Source organism: Theropithecus gelada, chromosome 11, assembly GCF_003255815.1.
Source record: "Theropithecus gelada isolate Dixy chromosome 11, Tgel_1.0, whole genome shotgun sequence".
Lineage (NCBI taxonomy): Eukaryota > Metazoa > Chordata > Mammalia > Primates > Cercopithecidae > Theropithecus > Theropithecus gelada.
The window spans coordinates 39,392,594-39,411,801 of record NC_037679.1 but is presented as its reverse complement, the minus strand read 5'-3'; the positions used below and the strand labels follow the sequence as shown (position 1 = coordinate 39,411,801).

Below are 19,208 nucleotides of genomic sequence, written 5' to 3'. Positions count from 1 at the left end.
TAATAACAAAAGCATAGTTTGAAAATACTACACTACAATAGACTTTTTAATAAATATTTCAAAGGGAAAATGAAATAAATTTAGTCACATCCATAAGGAGTTTTCAGTCTCCTAGCCCAAGGTCATACTTAAAATAGGTGCACGGTATATTGTATAGAACAGTATATATTGTATATAACCATATGTGTTGTTGATTGGCTCTCTCTGATCTCATTTCCTTCCACTTCCCAATCCCCACCCTCACTGACTAAGCTTCAGCTATGCTGGCTGTCTTTCTGTTCTTCAAATTTACCTAAGCTTTTACCCATCTCAAGTCCTGTGTGTTTGGTGTTCCTCCTGCTAGGAACTCTGTTCTCCAGATCTTAGCGTAATGGCCTCATTCCCATCAGTTGTGACCCATATGCTCCCTCCTCTGAGAGGCCTCCCCTGATTGCCCCACTAGAAATTTCATCCTCAAGATGAGCCAGATTGGTAGGCATTTAGACAGCGCAATGCTCTTCTGAGCAAGGACAGTCCCTTGCTCAGATGTGGGCCACCACTTGGGCTTTAATGCTCTGTAATTGCCGTCTTGAAATTCTGATTTTACGTGTGAATCCGTGTTTTGTCAGTGAAGGTCAGTGAGACAAAGAATCACGTGTCTGGGCTTTGAAGCCTTGGCTCACATCTCCTGCTGTCTGCCCAACCTCCCTGGGATTGATTCTCAGATGCCTGCTTCTCTGCAGCCACCCAGAGACCACTGCTACGCTGTACTTGCAACACAGAGGCAGGATGAGTTGGACTTAGGCATGCATACCCAAATGCCAACTTAGAGTTATGAGGCAAGGAAGGCCCTCAGCACTGACAGGGTGTGTGGTGTGCACTCACCCCAGGACTATCCCTATGCTTGAGTGAGCATGGCATTAAATGATGATTTAAAAAAAAAAAAAAAACACCACGACACATCAAGACAGAACACAAAACAAGAAAATGAAACATTTTACCTGTTTTGAACAAATTGCGTAGCTTGCCCTACCCGCAAGTGGGTCTCTGCCACCAGAAACTAATTCTATTGTTTTCACTGCACTCTTTAGTATCTTTCTATCATCTTGCTTGTCTTTGATTTGTTTCTCTTTTGCTCAGTTTGGTTTTGCATCAGTTATCCTGATACAAAAGCACATCTTTTCTATTTGTCTTTAGACATAAAATCCTTCATTTTCATTAGATAGGGCAGTTTACTACAAGAAAATCCTCTGTGGTCAAAGGGAGTTGCCATACGCCTTACTTTTCAGATTCATAAATAATGCTGTTCATTAGAACAGTGTGGTATTATGAATTGTCCAAAATAGAGATCTCCACTTCAGATGAGAATTAGAGCACTTTAAACAAACTCTAGTGATGTTAGCAAGATATGTTAGAAATATGGAGAATTAAAATATTTAAAGTACAGCTTAAATAAATTAATAAAATAGTTATATCTTATACATTTGATAAAATTAGAATTGTACATTTACGTATAAAAATAACAGAGGTGGGCCGGGCATGGGGGCTCACGCCTGTAATCCCAGCACTTTGGGAGGCCGAGGCGGGCAGATAACGAGGTCAGGAGATCGAGACCATCCTGGCTAACACAGTGAAACCCAGTCTCTACTAAATACACAAAAAATTAGCTGGGCAAGGTGGCGGGCACCTGTAGTCCCAGCTACTCAGGAGGCTGAGGCAGGAGAACGGCGTGAACCTGGGAGGCGGAGCTTGCAGTGAGCCGAGATCACGCTGCTGCACTCCAGCCTGGGCAACAGAGCAAGACTCCGTCTCAAAAAAATAAAATAAAATAAAATAAAATAATAAAATTACAGAGGTGATTTTTTGTTCTTCCCTTGAATGGGTGGTCCATCTACCATAAAATAAATAGTGCTTATTTTTCACTTTCGATGTTTGAGAAAAAAAATATTGCAGGGGATTTCTTTAGGGTCAAACTGTTTTTATGACTTTTCTTAATCTTATGTCATACAATTTATATAAAGGACACTCATTAACACCTACATACAAGTGAAAATTGGAAGTTGAAAGTTATGTGGAGTTGCAATCACCACTTCAAAGATGTGTCAAACTGTCTTTATAAGAGCATTTACTATTTTCTCTTGTTTATTTTTTAACATCCTTTTTCTTAGAAATAACCTTCACCAATAGATGAATATCTGGTTGGTGGTTACGACAAACCGCTGTAATTACTTTAAAAACATGTCAACATGATTGTAGAAACTCTGTTTTGCCCAAAGGTTGATTGCTGCCCAGTTAGTTTCAATGTTTCTGACTGAAACATAGTTATGTTTTAAGGTAATTGTTCTCAAACTTTAGTGTGCACAAGAATTTCAGGTACCACTGAAAATGTCAATTTTGTTTTCAGCAACAGCCATTCCAATTACTGAAGTCAGACCAAAAACCAGCACTTACAAGAAAAAATTCCAGATGATTTTAATGAATATTGGCAGACCAAACTGAGAGAAACACTGTTCTAAACATCTCAGAATAGAGGTCAGTTTTTAAAGCCCATTTGTCAAATCATGTACTTTCCAACTCTAAAATTTCTTGCCTATGCAATGAGGTTCAAATATCTTGCACCATTCAAGAGCCTCCACAGTCTGGACTCAGCCCCCTCATCTATTGCCTTTACCCCATGCTCCCTGAATGACAGCTGATCAGAACACTCCTCCCTGAGTCTCTTTGCCACTCCCTCCATCCACTGTCTCATATGTTGTGCTTCCACCAATCTAAACCACCTGCAGTTATCCAAACATGCCATTCCATCTCTCAGCTCTGCTCTACTGAGTGGGTTTATTCGTCTGTACTGATTGCCACCCTACTCCCTCTCTTCACCTGGCTAATGCCTAATCATCCTTTAAGACTCAGTGCAAATCATTTCCTCCACAGCATGTCTTCTGAGCCTTCAACAATAGGGAGGGTAAAGGAAATAAGAAGAATCATTTCAAATCCATCAATTTATACTTTCATTTCAATCCTCACACAAACTAAAGAAGTAGGTTCTAAAATCTTCCCAAATTTACAGATGGAAAAGCTGCAGCTTGGAGAGGTTAAGTAAACCTGCCCAAAGTTATAGAGCAGGCAGGTGATGGAACAGAGGCTCCAAGTTACTACTGAGTGACTCTAAAGTCTATGCTCTTAACAATCACCCTAAGCACCCCAGGTTTCTTTAGGTGTTCTTCCCAGCAGTTCCCATATTATCCTACATAAATTCCTACCATAGGACACCACGCTGTGCATCCTTATTTACCTGAATGTATCCGTCACCTGAGCAGAAACTTCTTAAAGGCAAGCACAGTGTTATTTCACTATTGTAGTCCCAACAATTAGCACATGTTTTGATAATCAGTAAACATTATAAAAGAAGGTACAAGATGAATGAATGAATGAAATTTATTCATTCTATTAAATTGGGCAGGCTCCAAGGATACAATAAACAAGAACTTGGAGACAATTGGGGAAGACAAGCTCACAAGTAGTTTCATTAAAGCATGATACACATTTCAATAGGGTGCTTCAGGGTATGCGGAGGAGCTCCCTGGAGGAGGTATGGTAAGACATATTGCATAAGAATAATTTAAATGGAAAGACAGATCCAGGAAGAAGCAATAATAGTAATGAAGGACTAATAAGATGCTCCACCTTCTGGAATGTGGGCTTGAAGCAGAAAGTGATGAAAGAGCAGGCAGGAGAGGTGGGTAACAGGCAGATTGGCAAGGCCTTGGAGGAGCAGTGGGAAGGCATCTCAAAGTCTTGAAGAACCACAGAGTGACATATTAAGATTTCCATCAAAAATGTACATATATAAGGCTGGGCATAGTGGCTCATGCCTGTAATCCCAGCGTTTTGGGAGGCCAAGACAGGTGGATCACCTGAGGTCAGGAGTTTGAGACTAGCCTAACCAACATGGTAAAATCTCGTCTCTACTGAAAATACAAAAATTATCCAGGAGTGATGGAGTGTGTCTGTAATCCCAGCTACTCAGGAGGCTGAGGCAAGAGAATCGCTTGAACCCAGGAGACAGAGGTTGCAGTGAGCCGAGATCATGCCACTGCACTCCAGTATGGGCAACAGAGTGAGACTCTGTCTAAAGAAAAAAAAAAAAAAAAAAACATATACAAGTAAAACTACCTATGCTGCAGTATGTGAGGATGAATTAGAGGGGAAAGACTAAAACTAGAAGCCTAGAGTCTAGCCTGGAAGCCACTGAAGTAATTAAGGCAATAGGTGAGGGCTGCAAGGGCCCAAATGGCAACTATGGGAATGAAAGCAAGAGGAATGAATTGGAATATGGAGAAGGCAAGTTAAGAAATAAGAAGAGAGAAGTGAAGCACAATTTACTGAAGCCACACAAAATGGAAAAGAAAAAACAACATAGATCTCATAACCATTTACAGAGAGAAGTAGCCCAAATCATTTCTATTCTATTTGTAGTACCCTCAGGACAACTTCAAATGATCCTGAAAGAAATAATTCACTAACCTGTTTGTAAGGAGTATCATTAAGGTAAATTTCAGTGTCCCCAACTGAAATCAAAACACTTTTAGAACAAACAATATCGTTGTCAAAGCATTTCTTGTTCTGGGCAATGATAGATATATCTGAATCATCTGTACTCTGAAATGTCAAAAATATTTTATTAATACAAATATATACAACCTATATTATTTTAGTTATTTTTATTAAGAAATCGTAAAGATCAATATTGACAATGGATTGCATTAGAACTGAAAAACAACTTACCTCTATAAAAAAAGTCATTTTTAACTAATAATGTGAAGAATTTTATAGAAATATAGTAGGATACCTCAATCTTTAAACACCTATAATATCTCTGTTAAAATTTTGTTCCAGCCAAGTTTACCATTTTATTTCTATAGCTCAAATGTACTAACCATTATCATTTTCTTTGTCAATAATCAACAAAACAATATGTCACTTAGGGAAATCTTAAAAAATATTCATTGGATATATGTCTTTGGTTTTATTTAAAGGATATTTCTGGCTGAATAATTATTTGTCTATACATAAGAACACAAATAGTTACAAAACTTTGGTATTTGTTAGTAAATCAAATAATGTGTATTGTTTGAGAGCTTGCTTTGCATTTTACATATATTATCCAATTTAGTTCTTAGGCAAACTTTTTGAATTAGGTATTATTTCCATTTTACAGATGAGGAAACTGAGGTTAAGACGGACTAATTGATTATCTGAGGTCGCTTTGCCAAATAAGAGGAGGATCAGAATTCAAATCCCTAATCTGTTTTGTTTGTGTTGATGCCACTTATAAAGAAATTAGGAAGAGTCTAGAAATGGTTGAGGAGAAAGACAACTTTAGATGATAGGGAATCCCTAACTTCAAGGAACACTATTTGGTCTCTCTACTCTAAATGTCACACTTCCACCTCCAGTTAGACCCTTTCCTTAGCAACTCCCCACTGCATCCACTAAGTCACTCTTTAGAATCAAAGTTTCTAATTTTCTACCCCAGTTGAATGGATAGGTTACTTCAGTTGCACTGACTCTGGAAATTTCATTCTAAAATATTGTTTGTATCTGGTTCTTTAAAAGTTTTAATTGGCAAGTTATAATTGTACATATTTATGAGATACAAAGGGATGTTATATGTATATAATGTTAAATAATTAAATAAAACTAACATATTCATCAATTCATATACTTACCATTTTTCTAGGAAGAAAGTACATGCTTCTTGTCAGATTTTCAAAGTGGTCTTAATCTCCCCCAAAGTTAAAAGCTACTGTTTGAAGAGCCCTTTCACTAATAGTGGACAGTAGAGATTTCATTAAAAGGAAAGGAAGAAATGTGACATTTATCCTTGGATTCAATGTTCAGTTTTCAAAGGCCCACACATATTTCCTGAATCTTTTCCATTTTGAGATATATGGGTCAGCGTTTACTTTTATAGTAAGAAAAAGTCATTAAATGTTTGGCAATCATAGGCCAGGCACGGTGGCTCATGCCTGTAATCCCAGCACCTTGGGAGGCCAAGGCGGGCAGATCACTTGAGGTCAGGAGTTCAAGAGGTCAGTCTGGCCAACATGGCAAAACGCGGTCTCTACTAAAAATGCAGAAATTAGCTAGGCATGGTGGCACGTGCCTATAGTCCCAGCTACTTGGGAGGCTGAGGCAAGAGAATTGCCTGAACCTGGGAGGCTGAAGTTGCAGTAAGCTGAGACCATGCCACTGCACTCCAGCACTCCAGCCTGGGTGACAGAGTAAGACTCTGTCTTAAAAAAAAAAAAAAAAGAAAATTGGCAATCATACAGTTTGTTTTTCTTTTTCCTTTTTCTTTTTTTTCAGATGAGGTCTTGCCCTGTCACCCAGGCTGCTGGAGTGCAGTGGCATGATCATGGTTCACTGCAGCCTCAATTTTCCAGACTCAAACAATTCTTCCACCTTGGCCTCTCAGTAGCTGGGAGACTACAGGTGTGTGCCACTACACGTGACCAATTTTTAAAATTTTTTTGTAGAGGCAGGGTGTCACTATGTTGCCCAGGCTAGTCTCAAACTACTGGCTCAAGTGAGCCATTCATTTTAGCCCCCCAAAGTGCTGGGATTAGAGGTGTAAGTCACCTTGCCTGATGATCATAGAGTTCTTGATGTAAATTCTCCACACTTAGTTTTTCACAACACTGGCAATATGAAAACTAGCTCAATTCATCTCTTATTTTGGCTAAATTCTTTCTGCCTTGTTAATAAGTGTTATAGTGACTAGAGGATAGGTTTTTAATGAATGGTATTGATGGAGTAATTAATGTGTCCCTCTGTAACCCATTTTTCCTTCATAGATGCTGGGAGCTTTTGCTGCTTTTTAAACAATCCTTTTGCAAAGCATTGCCTAAATTTTGAAAAGTGGAATAATAAGGGTCATTATGATGATTATGGCATTGTACTACTCAAAAAAAAATAATGTCATACTTTTCTGCCTTTCTGCATAATTTTCAAAGAAGTAAAAATGCATAATTTAGGGTTTTGCTTTGCTCTTCCTCTTGGGAAAAGTTATTTAGATTAAGGGATGTGAAAAGCTGATTGAAAGGCTTTCTATTGCCATTATATTTTATTACTATTAATTAAAGTGCCTCAATGTTAGTTTTATCCTTTATATTAAATCTGAAATGTCAAGAAATATTCTATCTATATGGTTTGTCTTATAATAGCATGTTATGCTGACAGTAATTGGAAACAATAGCACTATACCTAAAAGTCACATTTCTATACTTTCCATTTCTGACATATTTCAAGTTAATATTAGGTTTAGAAATAATGCCGCAGAGTTGCTAAGCAACACAGTAATAATGATAACAAAGCTGGAGGAAAAAGGTCAATATCAATGTGCCACATGGGCTCCTCAAAACCCTTTATTCTCAGGTACTAAAAGCTTTAATACAGAATATGCCCCAAAATGACTCTGAAACAGAAACTCAGCACCTTTCAAGGACGTATATAATTATACTTGACATGTCAGTCTCAGCACCTGTCATAGCCCCAGCCTTTTAAGGGTAATTATCCCACACAAAGTCTCTGCTGATAGCATAGCCTCAGGCAGCCATGGTTTATGTCCCAAAGCAGCACATTCATTTATGGGCAAAGGGACTTCAATGCTGGCAGAAAAAACGAACTATACTCTATTCAATTCTCTCTCAAATTTGAACCAGTAAATACCGACTTTTTTTTTTAACGTTTTGCAGTAAGATCTGAGGGTGAATAAACACGTAAAGGATGTAAGGAAGAGTGGGAGCTGACCAGGTAAAAACAAGCTGAACATATGAGGAAGTAGAAAGGATGACTGAACTGAAGAAAAAGTAGAGAAAAGACACAGAAAAGAAAGTTAGACACGCTGGCCTGAGTAAGCAGAAAATAGGGCAGTCCCACAGAGATTGTCCAAGTTGCAAGAATGACATCAGGTCAACCATGACTCTCTGCTGCCTGGAGCCAAAACCACCCTTCAGTTGACACCTTCATGAGGTTCTTGTTAGAACACATAAAAAGTTGGAAAAAAGAATGGTAAATATTGTAAAAGGTTACAAAAAATTTATGAAGATCTTACCTTGTGATCAAACTAATTAAAATTTGATGTATTTTTTAAAATTAACTTTAGTGTTAATAATGCACAATGCAAAGGTAAAATTTGTTTTTCTCTTTTGAACAAGATTTTTGTGTAATATTAAGAGATAGTAAAGGATTTTTATTTACCTTTTGAGTATACGGCAACAAAAAAAAGAGAAGAGAGAGATAGATTAAATTTACCTTTTTAACCGTCTTTATTAAGTTTTAAGATTATTTGGGAAACTGAGTCTCCTCTCTACCAAAGAGTAAAGGTTATTGCTTTTTAAAATATTTGAATTATCACTTTGATTAAATAAATGACTAATTTTACAGTGATCTGTGACTCTATTTTGCAATATCAAGTGTTTTAAGTCTTTGATATTTGATAATCTTTCCAAATTCTAAATTCAGTCTTTTGGCCTCAAACTAACTTTTTGGATATTAGGGCTCCTGAAGTCCGAGACAGACATATTAATCTTCATTGGTACATTAAAATTATACCAGAATCATTGTCAAATACGAAATGGTGTTTAACTTTCTTTGAGTTATTTTTATATGAATGTGTCATTAATGTATGTTCCAAAATTATATGAGATTCATATAATTCTTGTATGTCTTAATCTATGTTATCAGGAATAATTATGACTATTACGTTAATGATTGTATGCCACAGAAGTAATCAAATTTCCTTGTCTATTGTGTCTTTAACCATTGCTATTCTAAGACTTTTGTCATGCACAGACAATTATTGTTTTACTTTGATTCTTCTCAGAAAGCACTTTATAATCAGCTGCAGTCCACAACTTGCTTCCTTAGGGAAGTTTGTGGAAAGGACTCTGACAGGTGCTCTTGAAGGCAGGTTTCTTATTACTCTGGAGACTGTGTCATTAGACTAGAGAGAAAACTTCTGGGATTCTCATTGGAAAGCAGATGTGTTCGTGAGGATTGCTGGCCCAATACTGGGCAGAACAGGAGTTAACAGCATGGGACTGAAATAGTAGAAGGCTGAAATATTTTCCTATGACTTTTTTGTTTGAAACATTGGGCTTCTTATTGTTTTGTTTTCTAAAGTCAAGAAAACAATTCTGCCGGGTGCGGTGGCTCATGCCTGTAATCCCAGCACTTGGGAGGCCAAGGCAGGCTGATCTCCTGAGGTCAGGAATTCGAGACTAGCCTGACCAACATGGAGAAACCCCATCTCTACTAAAAGTACAAAATTAGCTGGGCGTGATGGTGCATGCCTGTAATCCCAGCTACTTGGGAGGTTGAGGCAGGAGAATTGTTTGTACCTAGAAGGTGGAGGTTGTGGTGAGCAAAGATTGCACCATTGCACTCCAGTCGGGGCAATAAGAGTGAAACTCCATCTCAAAAAAAAAAAAAAAAAAAAGAAAGAAAGAAAGAAAGAAAAATAAAAGAAAACCTTTTTTTTGAGCCATTTATAGCTTAAAATAAATTGAGTAAAGCATGCTGTTGTGAGCAAAATTTGAGGCATATTTCTTAACATCTGATTTCTCCAGAATTTGAAAATTATTTGTGAGTATTCTTAAATTATGGCAATATAGCTATTTGCATAAGTTCAATAAGAATCTATTTTCTGCTGTAACAGGACACAGTTGGAGACGCTGGTTATTTTACCATGGCTTTGACTAGGATGGAATATTTACAGATATGACTGGACTGCTTTGGGGAATTTAAGTGGACATTATAGAGCTGACCAAAGCCTCTTGTACAGACTGGCCTAGCACCTTGTTTATGCAATTCCTTTACAATGTTTGTGACCTGTAGTAAGTGAAACACATCACTTTCTGACAGGACTAGAAACCCCAAGTTATTCTGGAACCTCAAAAAGAGAGAAATTAATCCAATTCATATAGGTATTTGCAGGCACAGATAAATCCTTAGCTTGGCTAACCTCAAGAGGTTTTTAAAAGGTCTAACCTGAGATTATGAAAAAGTTACAACAAAGTCAACATAAAAGAGCCTATATGAACAATAATTATTCTTCCTGTACTTTATGCAAATAATCAAGCCATACATATTACAATTAAAACTTATTTTGCAAGTAAATTGGTCCTGTTATGATTTGTCTTTCATAGAAATGAGGAACTACAACATGGCACAAGTATACATATGTAACAAACCTGCACGTTGTGCACATGTACCCTAGAACTTTAAGTATTAAAAAAAAAAAAAAAGAAATGAAGAACTAGAGAGAGAAAAAAAATATCATTTGAAAAGAAACTATGGTACATCTTTTATTAGATTGTGGCCTTGTCCATTATTTCTTAGTTGTTATTATTTCTCTACAATTAAACACAAACACAAGAATATACTTTCCTCTTGCCAAGACTCAGAGTTAAGACAAATACTCTACTTGAAGTATTTTCTGCACAATCACTATTTGAAACTACAATGATAAATGTTATGTTTTCTCTACTACAAAAGAAAATGAGGGTAACAGGAGAAAACACTAATAAGTAGTTACTGAGTTCACCAAATGCCCAGCATTCTGCAAAATGACTTGGAAAGAATAATAAGAAATATAAGGTACTATCGCCACCATCAAAACCTTAGAATTTTCTTAGAGAAATCTGGAGTATATACTTTACATGGAGTATACATAGTAGATATGTCTTTACTGGCATGCTTTATATTTAATAGGCCTCTAAAATTGTTTTATTAAATGAATGAAATAATAATGTGAATAAAGATCACCACCATACATTGGAGAATGTTTGTAGAGATGCTGACACATGAATAAGACTTTTAATGCTTTTGGTAGAAATGTGCAAATATTTTTTGCATATACAAAATGAAAAAGTTTCATAGAATCTTTGTCTTACTACTTAAAATGATACCATAAACAAATATCTTTAACAGTAATGATATATACAGTGGGAACATTTAATGTTTGACATTATATTGTCAATGAAACTTTCTTTGTTCTGAATGTAACTTAAATTTGACTATGCAGAAGAAGAGAATAATTTCAAAAAGAATTAAAATCAGGTTGTTAAGAAAGTGAAATGTTCTACATTCTTACTACTCAAAATATGGTCCATAGACATGGAGCATCAGCACTATCTAGTAGCTTATTGAAAAGGCAGAACCTGGGGGATTTGGCAAGATGGCAGAATAGGAACAGCTCTGGTCTGCAGCTCCCAGCGAGACCAAAGCAGAAGGTGGGTGATTTCTGCATTTCCAACTGAGTTACCTGGTTCACCTCACTGGGACTGGTTAGACAGTGGGTGCAGCCCACAGAGGGCGAGCAGGAGCAGAGTGGGGCGTGGCCTCACCCAGGAAATGCAAGGGGCCAGGGAACCAGGGAACTCCCTCCCCTAGCCAAGGGAAGCCATGAGGGGCTGTGCTATCCAGCCCAGATACTACGATTTTCTCATGGTTTTTGCAACCCACAGACCAGGAGATTCCCTTGTGTGCCTACAACACCAGGGCTGGGTTTCAAGTTCAAAACTGGGCAGCTATTTGGGCAGACCCCAAGCTAGCTGCAGGCGTTTTTTTTTTCATTCCCCAGAGGTACCTGGAACCTCAGCAAGACAAACTGTTCACTTCCCTGGAAAGGGGTCTGAAGCCAGGAAGCCAAGTGGGCTTACTTAGCAGGTCCCACCTCCATGGAGCCCAGCAAACTAAGAACCACTGGCTTGAAATTCTCGCTGCCAGCAGAGCAGTCTGAAGTTAACCTATGACGATCAACCTTGGCTGGCAGAGGGGCATCTGCCATTACTGAGGCTTGAGTAGATGGTTTTCCCCTCACAGTGTTAAGAAAGTCACTGGGAAATTCAGACTGGGCGGAACACACCACAGCGTGGCAAAGTAGCTGTGGCCAGACTACCTCTCTGGATTCCTCCTCACTGAGCAGGGCATCTCTGAAAGAAAGGCAGCAGCCACAGTCAGGGGCTGATAGACAAAACTCCCATCTCCCTGGAACAGAGCACCTGGGGGAAGGGGCAGCTGTGGGCACAGCTTCAGCAGACTTAAACATTTGTGCCTGCCAGCTCTGAAAAGAGCAGCAGATCTTGCAGCAGAGCGCTCAAGCTCCACTAACAGACAGACTGCCTCCTCAAGTGCCTCCTGACTGAGAGACACTTCCTAGTAGGGGTCGACAGACACCTCATACAGGAGAGCTGACTGGCATCATGTGGGTGCCCTTCTGGGATGAAGTTTCCAGAGGAAGGAGCAGGCAGCAATCTTTGCTGTTCTGCAGCCTCCACAGGTGATACCCAGGCCAGGCAAGCAGGGTCTGGAGTAAAACTCCAAGAAACGCCAGCAGACCTGCAGAAGAGAGCCCTGACTGTTAGAAGGAAAACTAAGAAACAGAAAGTGATAACATCAACATCAACAAAAAGGACACCCACACAAAATCCCCATCCAAAGGCCATCAGCATCAAAGATCAAAGGTAGATAAATCCATGAGGAAGAGGAAAAAACAGCACAAAAATGCTGAAAATTCCAAAAACCAGAATGCTTCTTCTCCTCCAAATGATCACAGCTCCTCTCAGAAAAGGGCACAAAACTGGACAGAGAATGAGTTTGATGAATTGACAGAAGTAGGCTTCAGAAGGTAGCTAGGAACAAGATCTTCAGAGCTAAAAGAGTATGTCCTAACCCAATGCAAAGAAGCAAAGAAGCTAAGAACCTTGATAAAAGGTTACAGGAACTGCTAACTAGAATAACCAGTTTAGAGAAGAACATAAATGACCTGATGAAGCTGAAAGACACAACACGAGAACTTTGTGAAGCACACAAAAGGATCAACAGCCAAATGAATCAAGCAGAAGAAAGGTATCAGAGATTGATTATCGACTTAATGAAACAAAGCATGAAGACAAGATTAGAGAAAAAAGAATGAAAAGGAACAAAGCCTACAAGAAATATGGGACTATGTGAAAAAAGACCAAGCGTATGATTTATTGATGTAGCTGAAAGTGACAGGGAGAATGGAACCACGTTGGAAAACACACTTCAGGATATTATCCAGGAGAACTTCCCCAACCTAGCAAGACAGGCCAACATTCAAATTCAAGAAATACAGAGAACACCACTAAGATACTCTTCGAGAAGAATAACCCCAAGATACATAATCGTCAGATTCTCCAAGGCTGAAATGAAGGAAAAATTGTTAAGGGTAGCCAGAGAAAAAGGTTGGGTTAGCCACAAAGGGAAGCCCATCAGACTAACAGCAGATCTCTCTGCAGAAACCCTACAAACTAGAAGAGAGTGGGGTCGGGGGCAATATTCAACATTCTTAAAGAAAAGAATTTTCAACCCAGAGTTTCATATCCAGCCAAACTAAACTTCATACACGAAGGAGAATTAAAATCTTTTACAGACAAGCAAATACTGAGGGATTTTGTCACCACCAGGCCTGTCATACATGAGTTCCTGAAGGAAGCACTAAATATGGAAAGGCAAAACCAGTACCAGACTGCAAAAACATACCAAAATATAAAGACATATGATGAAGAAACTGCATCAACTAATGTGCAAAATAACCAGCTAGCATCATGATGACAGGATCAAATTCAGAGCTAACAATATTAACTTTAAATGTAAATGGACTAAATGTCCCAATTAAAAGACACAGACTGGGAAACTGGATAGAGTCAAGACCCATCGGTGTGCTGTATTCAGGAGACCCATCTTATGTGCAAAGACACACATAGGCTCAAAATAAAGGGATAGAGGAATATTTACCAGGCAAATGGAAAGCAAAAAAAAAGCAGGGGTTGCAATCCAAATCTCTGATAAAACAGACTTTAAACCAACAAAGATAAAAAAAGACAAAGAAGGGTATTATTACTTAATGGTAAAGGGATCAATGTAACAAGAAGAGCTAACAATCCTAAATACATACACACCCAATACTGGAGCACTCAGATTCATAAAGCAAGTTCCTAGAGATGAACAAAGAGATTTAGAGTCCCAAACAATAATTGTGGGAGACTTTAACACCCCACTGTCAATACTAGACATATTAACAAGACAGAAAATTAACAAAGATATTCAGGACTTGAACTCAGCTCTGGACCAAGCAAAACTAATAGACATCTACAGAACTCTTCACCCCAAATGAACAGAATATACATTCTTCTCAGCACCACATCACACTTATTCTAAAATTGACCACACAATTGGAAGTAAAACACTCCTCAGCAAATGCAAAAAAAAAAAAAAAAAAAGGAATTCATAACAAACAGTCTCTCAGAACACAGTGCAATCAAATTAGAACTCAGGATTAAGAAACTCAATCAAAACTGCACGACTACATGGAAACTAAACAACCTGCTCCTGAATGACTACTAGGTAAATAACGAAATGAAGGCAGAAATAAATAAGTTCTTTGAAACCAATGAGAACAAAGACACAACGTACCAGAATCTCTGGGACACAGCCAAAGCAGTGTTTACAGGCAAATGTATAAATGCCCCTAAAAATCTAAATGTCCACATCAGAAAGCGGGAATGATCTACAATCGACACCCTAACATCAAAATTTAAAGAACTAGAGAAGCAAGAGCAAACAAATTCAAAAGCTAACAGACATCAAGAAATAACTAAGATCAGAGCAGAACTCAGGGAGACAGAGACACGAAAAACCCTTCAAAAAATCAGTGAATCCAGGAGCTGGTTTTTTGAAAAGATTAACAAAATAGACCACTAGCCAGACTAATAAAGAAGAAAAGAGAGAAGATTTTCTAGTTTATTTGCATAGAGACACAATAAAAAAACTATAAAGGGGAGATCACCACTGATCCCACAGAAATACAAACTACCTTCAGAGACTATTTTAAACATTTCTACCAAATAAACTAGAAAATCTAGAATAAATGGATAAATTCCTGGACACATACACCCTCCCAAGACTAAAGCAGGAAGAAGTCAAATCCCTGAATAGACCAATAACAAGTTCTGAAACTGAGGCAGTAATTAATAGCCTGCCAACAAAAAGAAGCCCAGGACCAGATGGATTTGCAGCCCAATTCTACCAGAGTTACAAAGAGGAGCTGGTACCATTACTTCTGAAACTATTCCAAACAAAAGAAGAAGAGGGACTCCTCCCTAACTCATTTTATGTGGCCAGCATCATCCTGATACCAAAGCCTGGCAGAGACACAACAAAAAAAAGAAAATTTCAAGCCAACATCCCTGATGAACATCAATGCGAAAATCCTCAATAAAATACTGGGAAACTGAACCCAGCAGCACATCAAAAAGCTTATCCACCACGATCAAGTTGGCTTCATCCCTGAGATGCAAAGCTGGTTCAACATACACAAACCAATAAATGTAATCCATCACATAAACAGAACCAATGACAAAACCACAAGATTATTTCAATAGCTGCAGAAAAAGCCTTCAATAAAATTAAACATCCCTTCATGCTAAAAACACTCAATAGTTTAGGTATTTATGGAACATATCTCAAAATAATAAATGCTATTTATGACAAACCCATAGCCAGTATCATACTGAATGGGCAAAACTGGAAGCATTCCCTTTGAAAACCAGCACAAGACAAGGACGCCCTCTCTCACCATTCCTGTTCAACATAGTATTGGAAGTTCTGGCCAGGGCAATCAGGCAAGAGAAGGAAATAAAGGGCATTCAAATAGTAAGAGAGAACGTCAAATTGTCTCGGTTTGCAGATGACATAATTGTATATTTAGAAAACCCCATCATCTCAGCCAAAAACTCCTTAAGCTGATAAGTAACTTCAGCAAAGTCTCAGGATGCAAAATCAATGTGCAAAAATCACAAGCATTCTTATACACAAAAAATAGAAAAACAGAGAACCAAATTATGAGTGAACTTGCATTCATAATTGCTACAAAGAAAATAAAACACCTAGGAATACAACTTACAAGGTATGTGAAGAACCTCTTCAAGAACTACAAACCACTGCTCAAAGAAATAAGAAAGGACACATACAAATAGAAAAAGATTCCATGCTCATAGCTATGAATAATCAATATTGTGAAAATGGCCATACTGCCCAAAGTAATTTATAGATTCAATGCTATTCCCATCAAGCTACCGTTAACTTTCTTCACAAAATTAGAAAAAACTACTTTAAATTTCATATGGAACCAAAAAAGAGCCCATATAGCCAAGAAAATACTAAGCAAAAAGAACAAAGCTAGAGGCATCATGCTATCTGACTTCAAACTATACTACAAGGCTACAGTAACCAAAACAGCATGCTACTGGTACCAAAACAGGTATATAGACCAATAGAACAGAACAGAGGCCTTGGAAATAATGCCACACATCCACAACCACCTGATCTTTGGCAAATCTGGCAAAAAATTACTTGTCAAAAAAACAAGTAATAGGGAAAGGATTCCCTATTAAATAAATGGTGTTGGGAAAACTGGTTAGCCATATGCAGAAAACTAAAACTGGACCCATTCCTTACACCTTATACAAAAATTAATTCAAGATGGATTAAAGACTTAAACATAAGACCTAAAACCATAAAAACCCTAGAAGAAAACCTAGGTAATTCCATTCAGGACATGGGCACGAACAAAGGCTTCATGACTAAAACACCAAAAGCAATTGCAACAAAAGCTAAAATTGACAAATGGTATCTAGTTAAATTCAAGAACTCTGTACAGCAAAAGAAACTACCATCAGAGTGAACAGGCAACCTACAAAATGGGAGAAAATTTTTGCAATCTATCCTTCTGACAAAGGTCTAATATCCAGAATCTACAAGGAACTTAAACAAATTTACAAGAAAAAAACCAAACAACCCCATCAAAAAGTGGCCAAAGGATATGAACAGACACTTCTCAAAAGAAGACATTTATGCAGCCCACAAACATATGAAAAAAAGCTCATCATCACTGGTCATTAAAGAAATGCAAATGAAAACCACAATGAGATATCATCTCACACCAATTAGAATGGTGATCATTAAAAAGTCAGGAAACAAGAGATGCTGGAGAGGATGTGGAGAAATAGGAACGCTTTTACACTGTTGGTGGGAGTGTAAATTAGTTCAACCATTGTGGAAGACAGTGTGGCTATTCCTCAAGGATCTAGAACCAGAAATACCGCTTGATCTAGCAATCTCATTACTGAGTATATACCCAAAGATTTATAAATTATTCTACTATAAACACATATGCACACATATGATTATTGCAGCACTAGTCACAATAGAAAAGACTTGGAGCCAACCCAAATGCCCATCAATGATAGACTGAACAAATAAAATGTGGCACATATACACCATGGATTACTATGCAGCCATAAAAAAGGATGAGTTCATGTCCTTTGCTGGGACATAGATGAAGCTGGAAACCATCATTCTCAGCAAACTAATGCAGAAACAGAAAACCAAACACTGCATGTTCTCGCTCATAAGTGGGAGTTGAACAATGAGAACACATAGACACAGGGAGGGGAACATGAAACACTGGGGCCTGTCAGGGGCTGAGGGGGGCAAAGGGAAGGAGAGCATTAAGACAAATACCTAACACGTGGGGGTGCTTAAAACCTAAATGATGGGTTGATGGGTGTAGCAAACCACCATGGCACATGTATACCTATGTAACAAATCTGCACGTTCTGCACATGTATCCCAGAACTTAAAGTATAATTTAAAAACAGAAAAGGCAAGAAAAGGTAGAACCCAAAACCCTACTGCAGTCCTATGAAAACAGAATTCATATTTTAACAATTTCCCTAGGTGATGTGCATGCACACTAAGGTTTAAGAAGTGCTAAGTGCTGTTCTAAAAACTTCACATTGAAAGCTCGTGTATGCATTTATCACAAGTGTTAGATTGCTAGAACTAAAAAATAATGTTTAAGCTTGTGGTCTCTATTGTCAAGTGGAGACTGTTGAAAAAAAGTCATACAAGTGATTTTTTAGCTTCATAATTCAGCCATAATTGTGCTAGTTCCATGAAGAATACAGAAGTATACCACATAGTTCTGACATAAAATAATACACAATCTAGATTAGTACATAAAAATAATCAGAATATAATGAGCTGCTTAATTTTGATGTGATGACTATAAACACAATAGGATATAAGAACAGGACAGATAAGTGTGAGCTGAAACTATGACTTTGAGGGAGCAGAGGAAATCAGATACAAAGAGTACACTGAGAAAAGACATAGATGAGGGATGGAGTTGACAGAACCCTTGGAAAGACTGGTGTAGGAGGTTTGACTTTATGACAATATTGGAAGCCACTGGAGGCCATTGGAAGTCGTAGTTCTTAAGAAGCAATGATATGATAACAATATGAGTCTCAGAAAGATAAATAGAAAGAAATAGTATATTATTGTGAGGATGAACTTGAGTCAGAAATATAGCCAAGAAATTAAGGGGCAGAGCTGTACATATCAATTTGGAACTCATCAGTGTGTAGGTGTGGCTAAGATTTTAGAAGTGGATGAACACATCAAGCACCAGGAAAAAGGGGTAGAGAACCACAAACAGATGTCCAGTTCAATAAACATTCAGTGAGAAACTATGTGCCCAGCATGGTGCTCCTCCCTTGTGAAACATGGATGAGCAAAACTTGCTCCTTGCTCTGAAGGAACCAAATCAGTCATCTCTGAGTGGGGACTTATATAAGAGGAAAAGACAACACAAGACAAAGAAGAAACCAGAGAGAGACTGAAAGACTCATAATATCCAGAAAGTCAAGGGTGGAGGTAACTTAAAGGAGTGTCGGAGGCACCTAAATCTCAAGGAAAATGAGGATTTGATATAAAATCGACCTGAAAGGTGTATTTGTTTATGCGTTCAAATTTCTAAATTGTTATCTACTTTTCTAAGTCTCTAAATTTATACTCTAAACCTCAGGGGATGAAAGGATTCTAATATTAAATTGTTAGCTAAAACAGGCTTGTTCAAAGAGGATACTTAGAGAAAGTATATTCATTAGTGTGCCTTCCTTAGGCTCCAAAAATAATCCAAACAGCACAAGATAAAAAAAAAAAAAAAAAAAAAAAAAAAAAAAACCCTACAGGCAACTTACCATCCGCTGTAATTACATGACTGCCAAATCCATTGCTAGGTATTTATTCTTTAAGAAACTTAAAATCATTCATAAAGGAAGCCAAGACAGGTACCA

At 37.8% G+C, this 19,208-nt stretch overlaps 1 protein-coding gene across 1 annotated transcript in view; it reads right to left on the bottom strand.

The window, feature by feature from the left end:
• The window catches only part of OTOGL (otogelin like), a 164,975-nt gene that overhangs the window by 75,414 nt on the left and 70,353 nt on the right, over positions 1-19,208 (bottom strand). Inside the window, exon 26 of the mRNA XM_025402598.1 lies at positions 4,501-4,635. Coding sequence (XP_025258383.1) covers positions 4,501-4,635 — 135 coding nt within the window. The remainder of the gene's footprint in view (positions 1-4,500; positions 4,636-19,208) is intronic.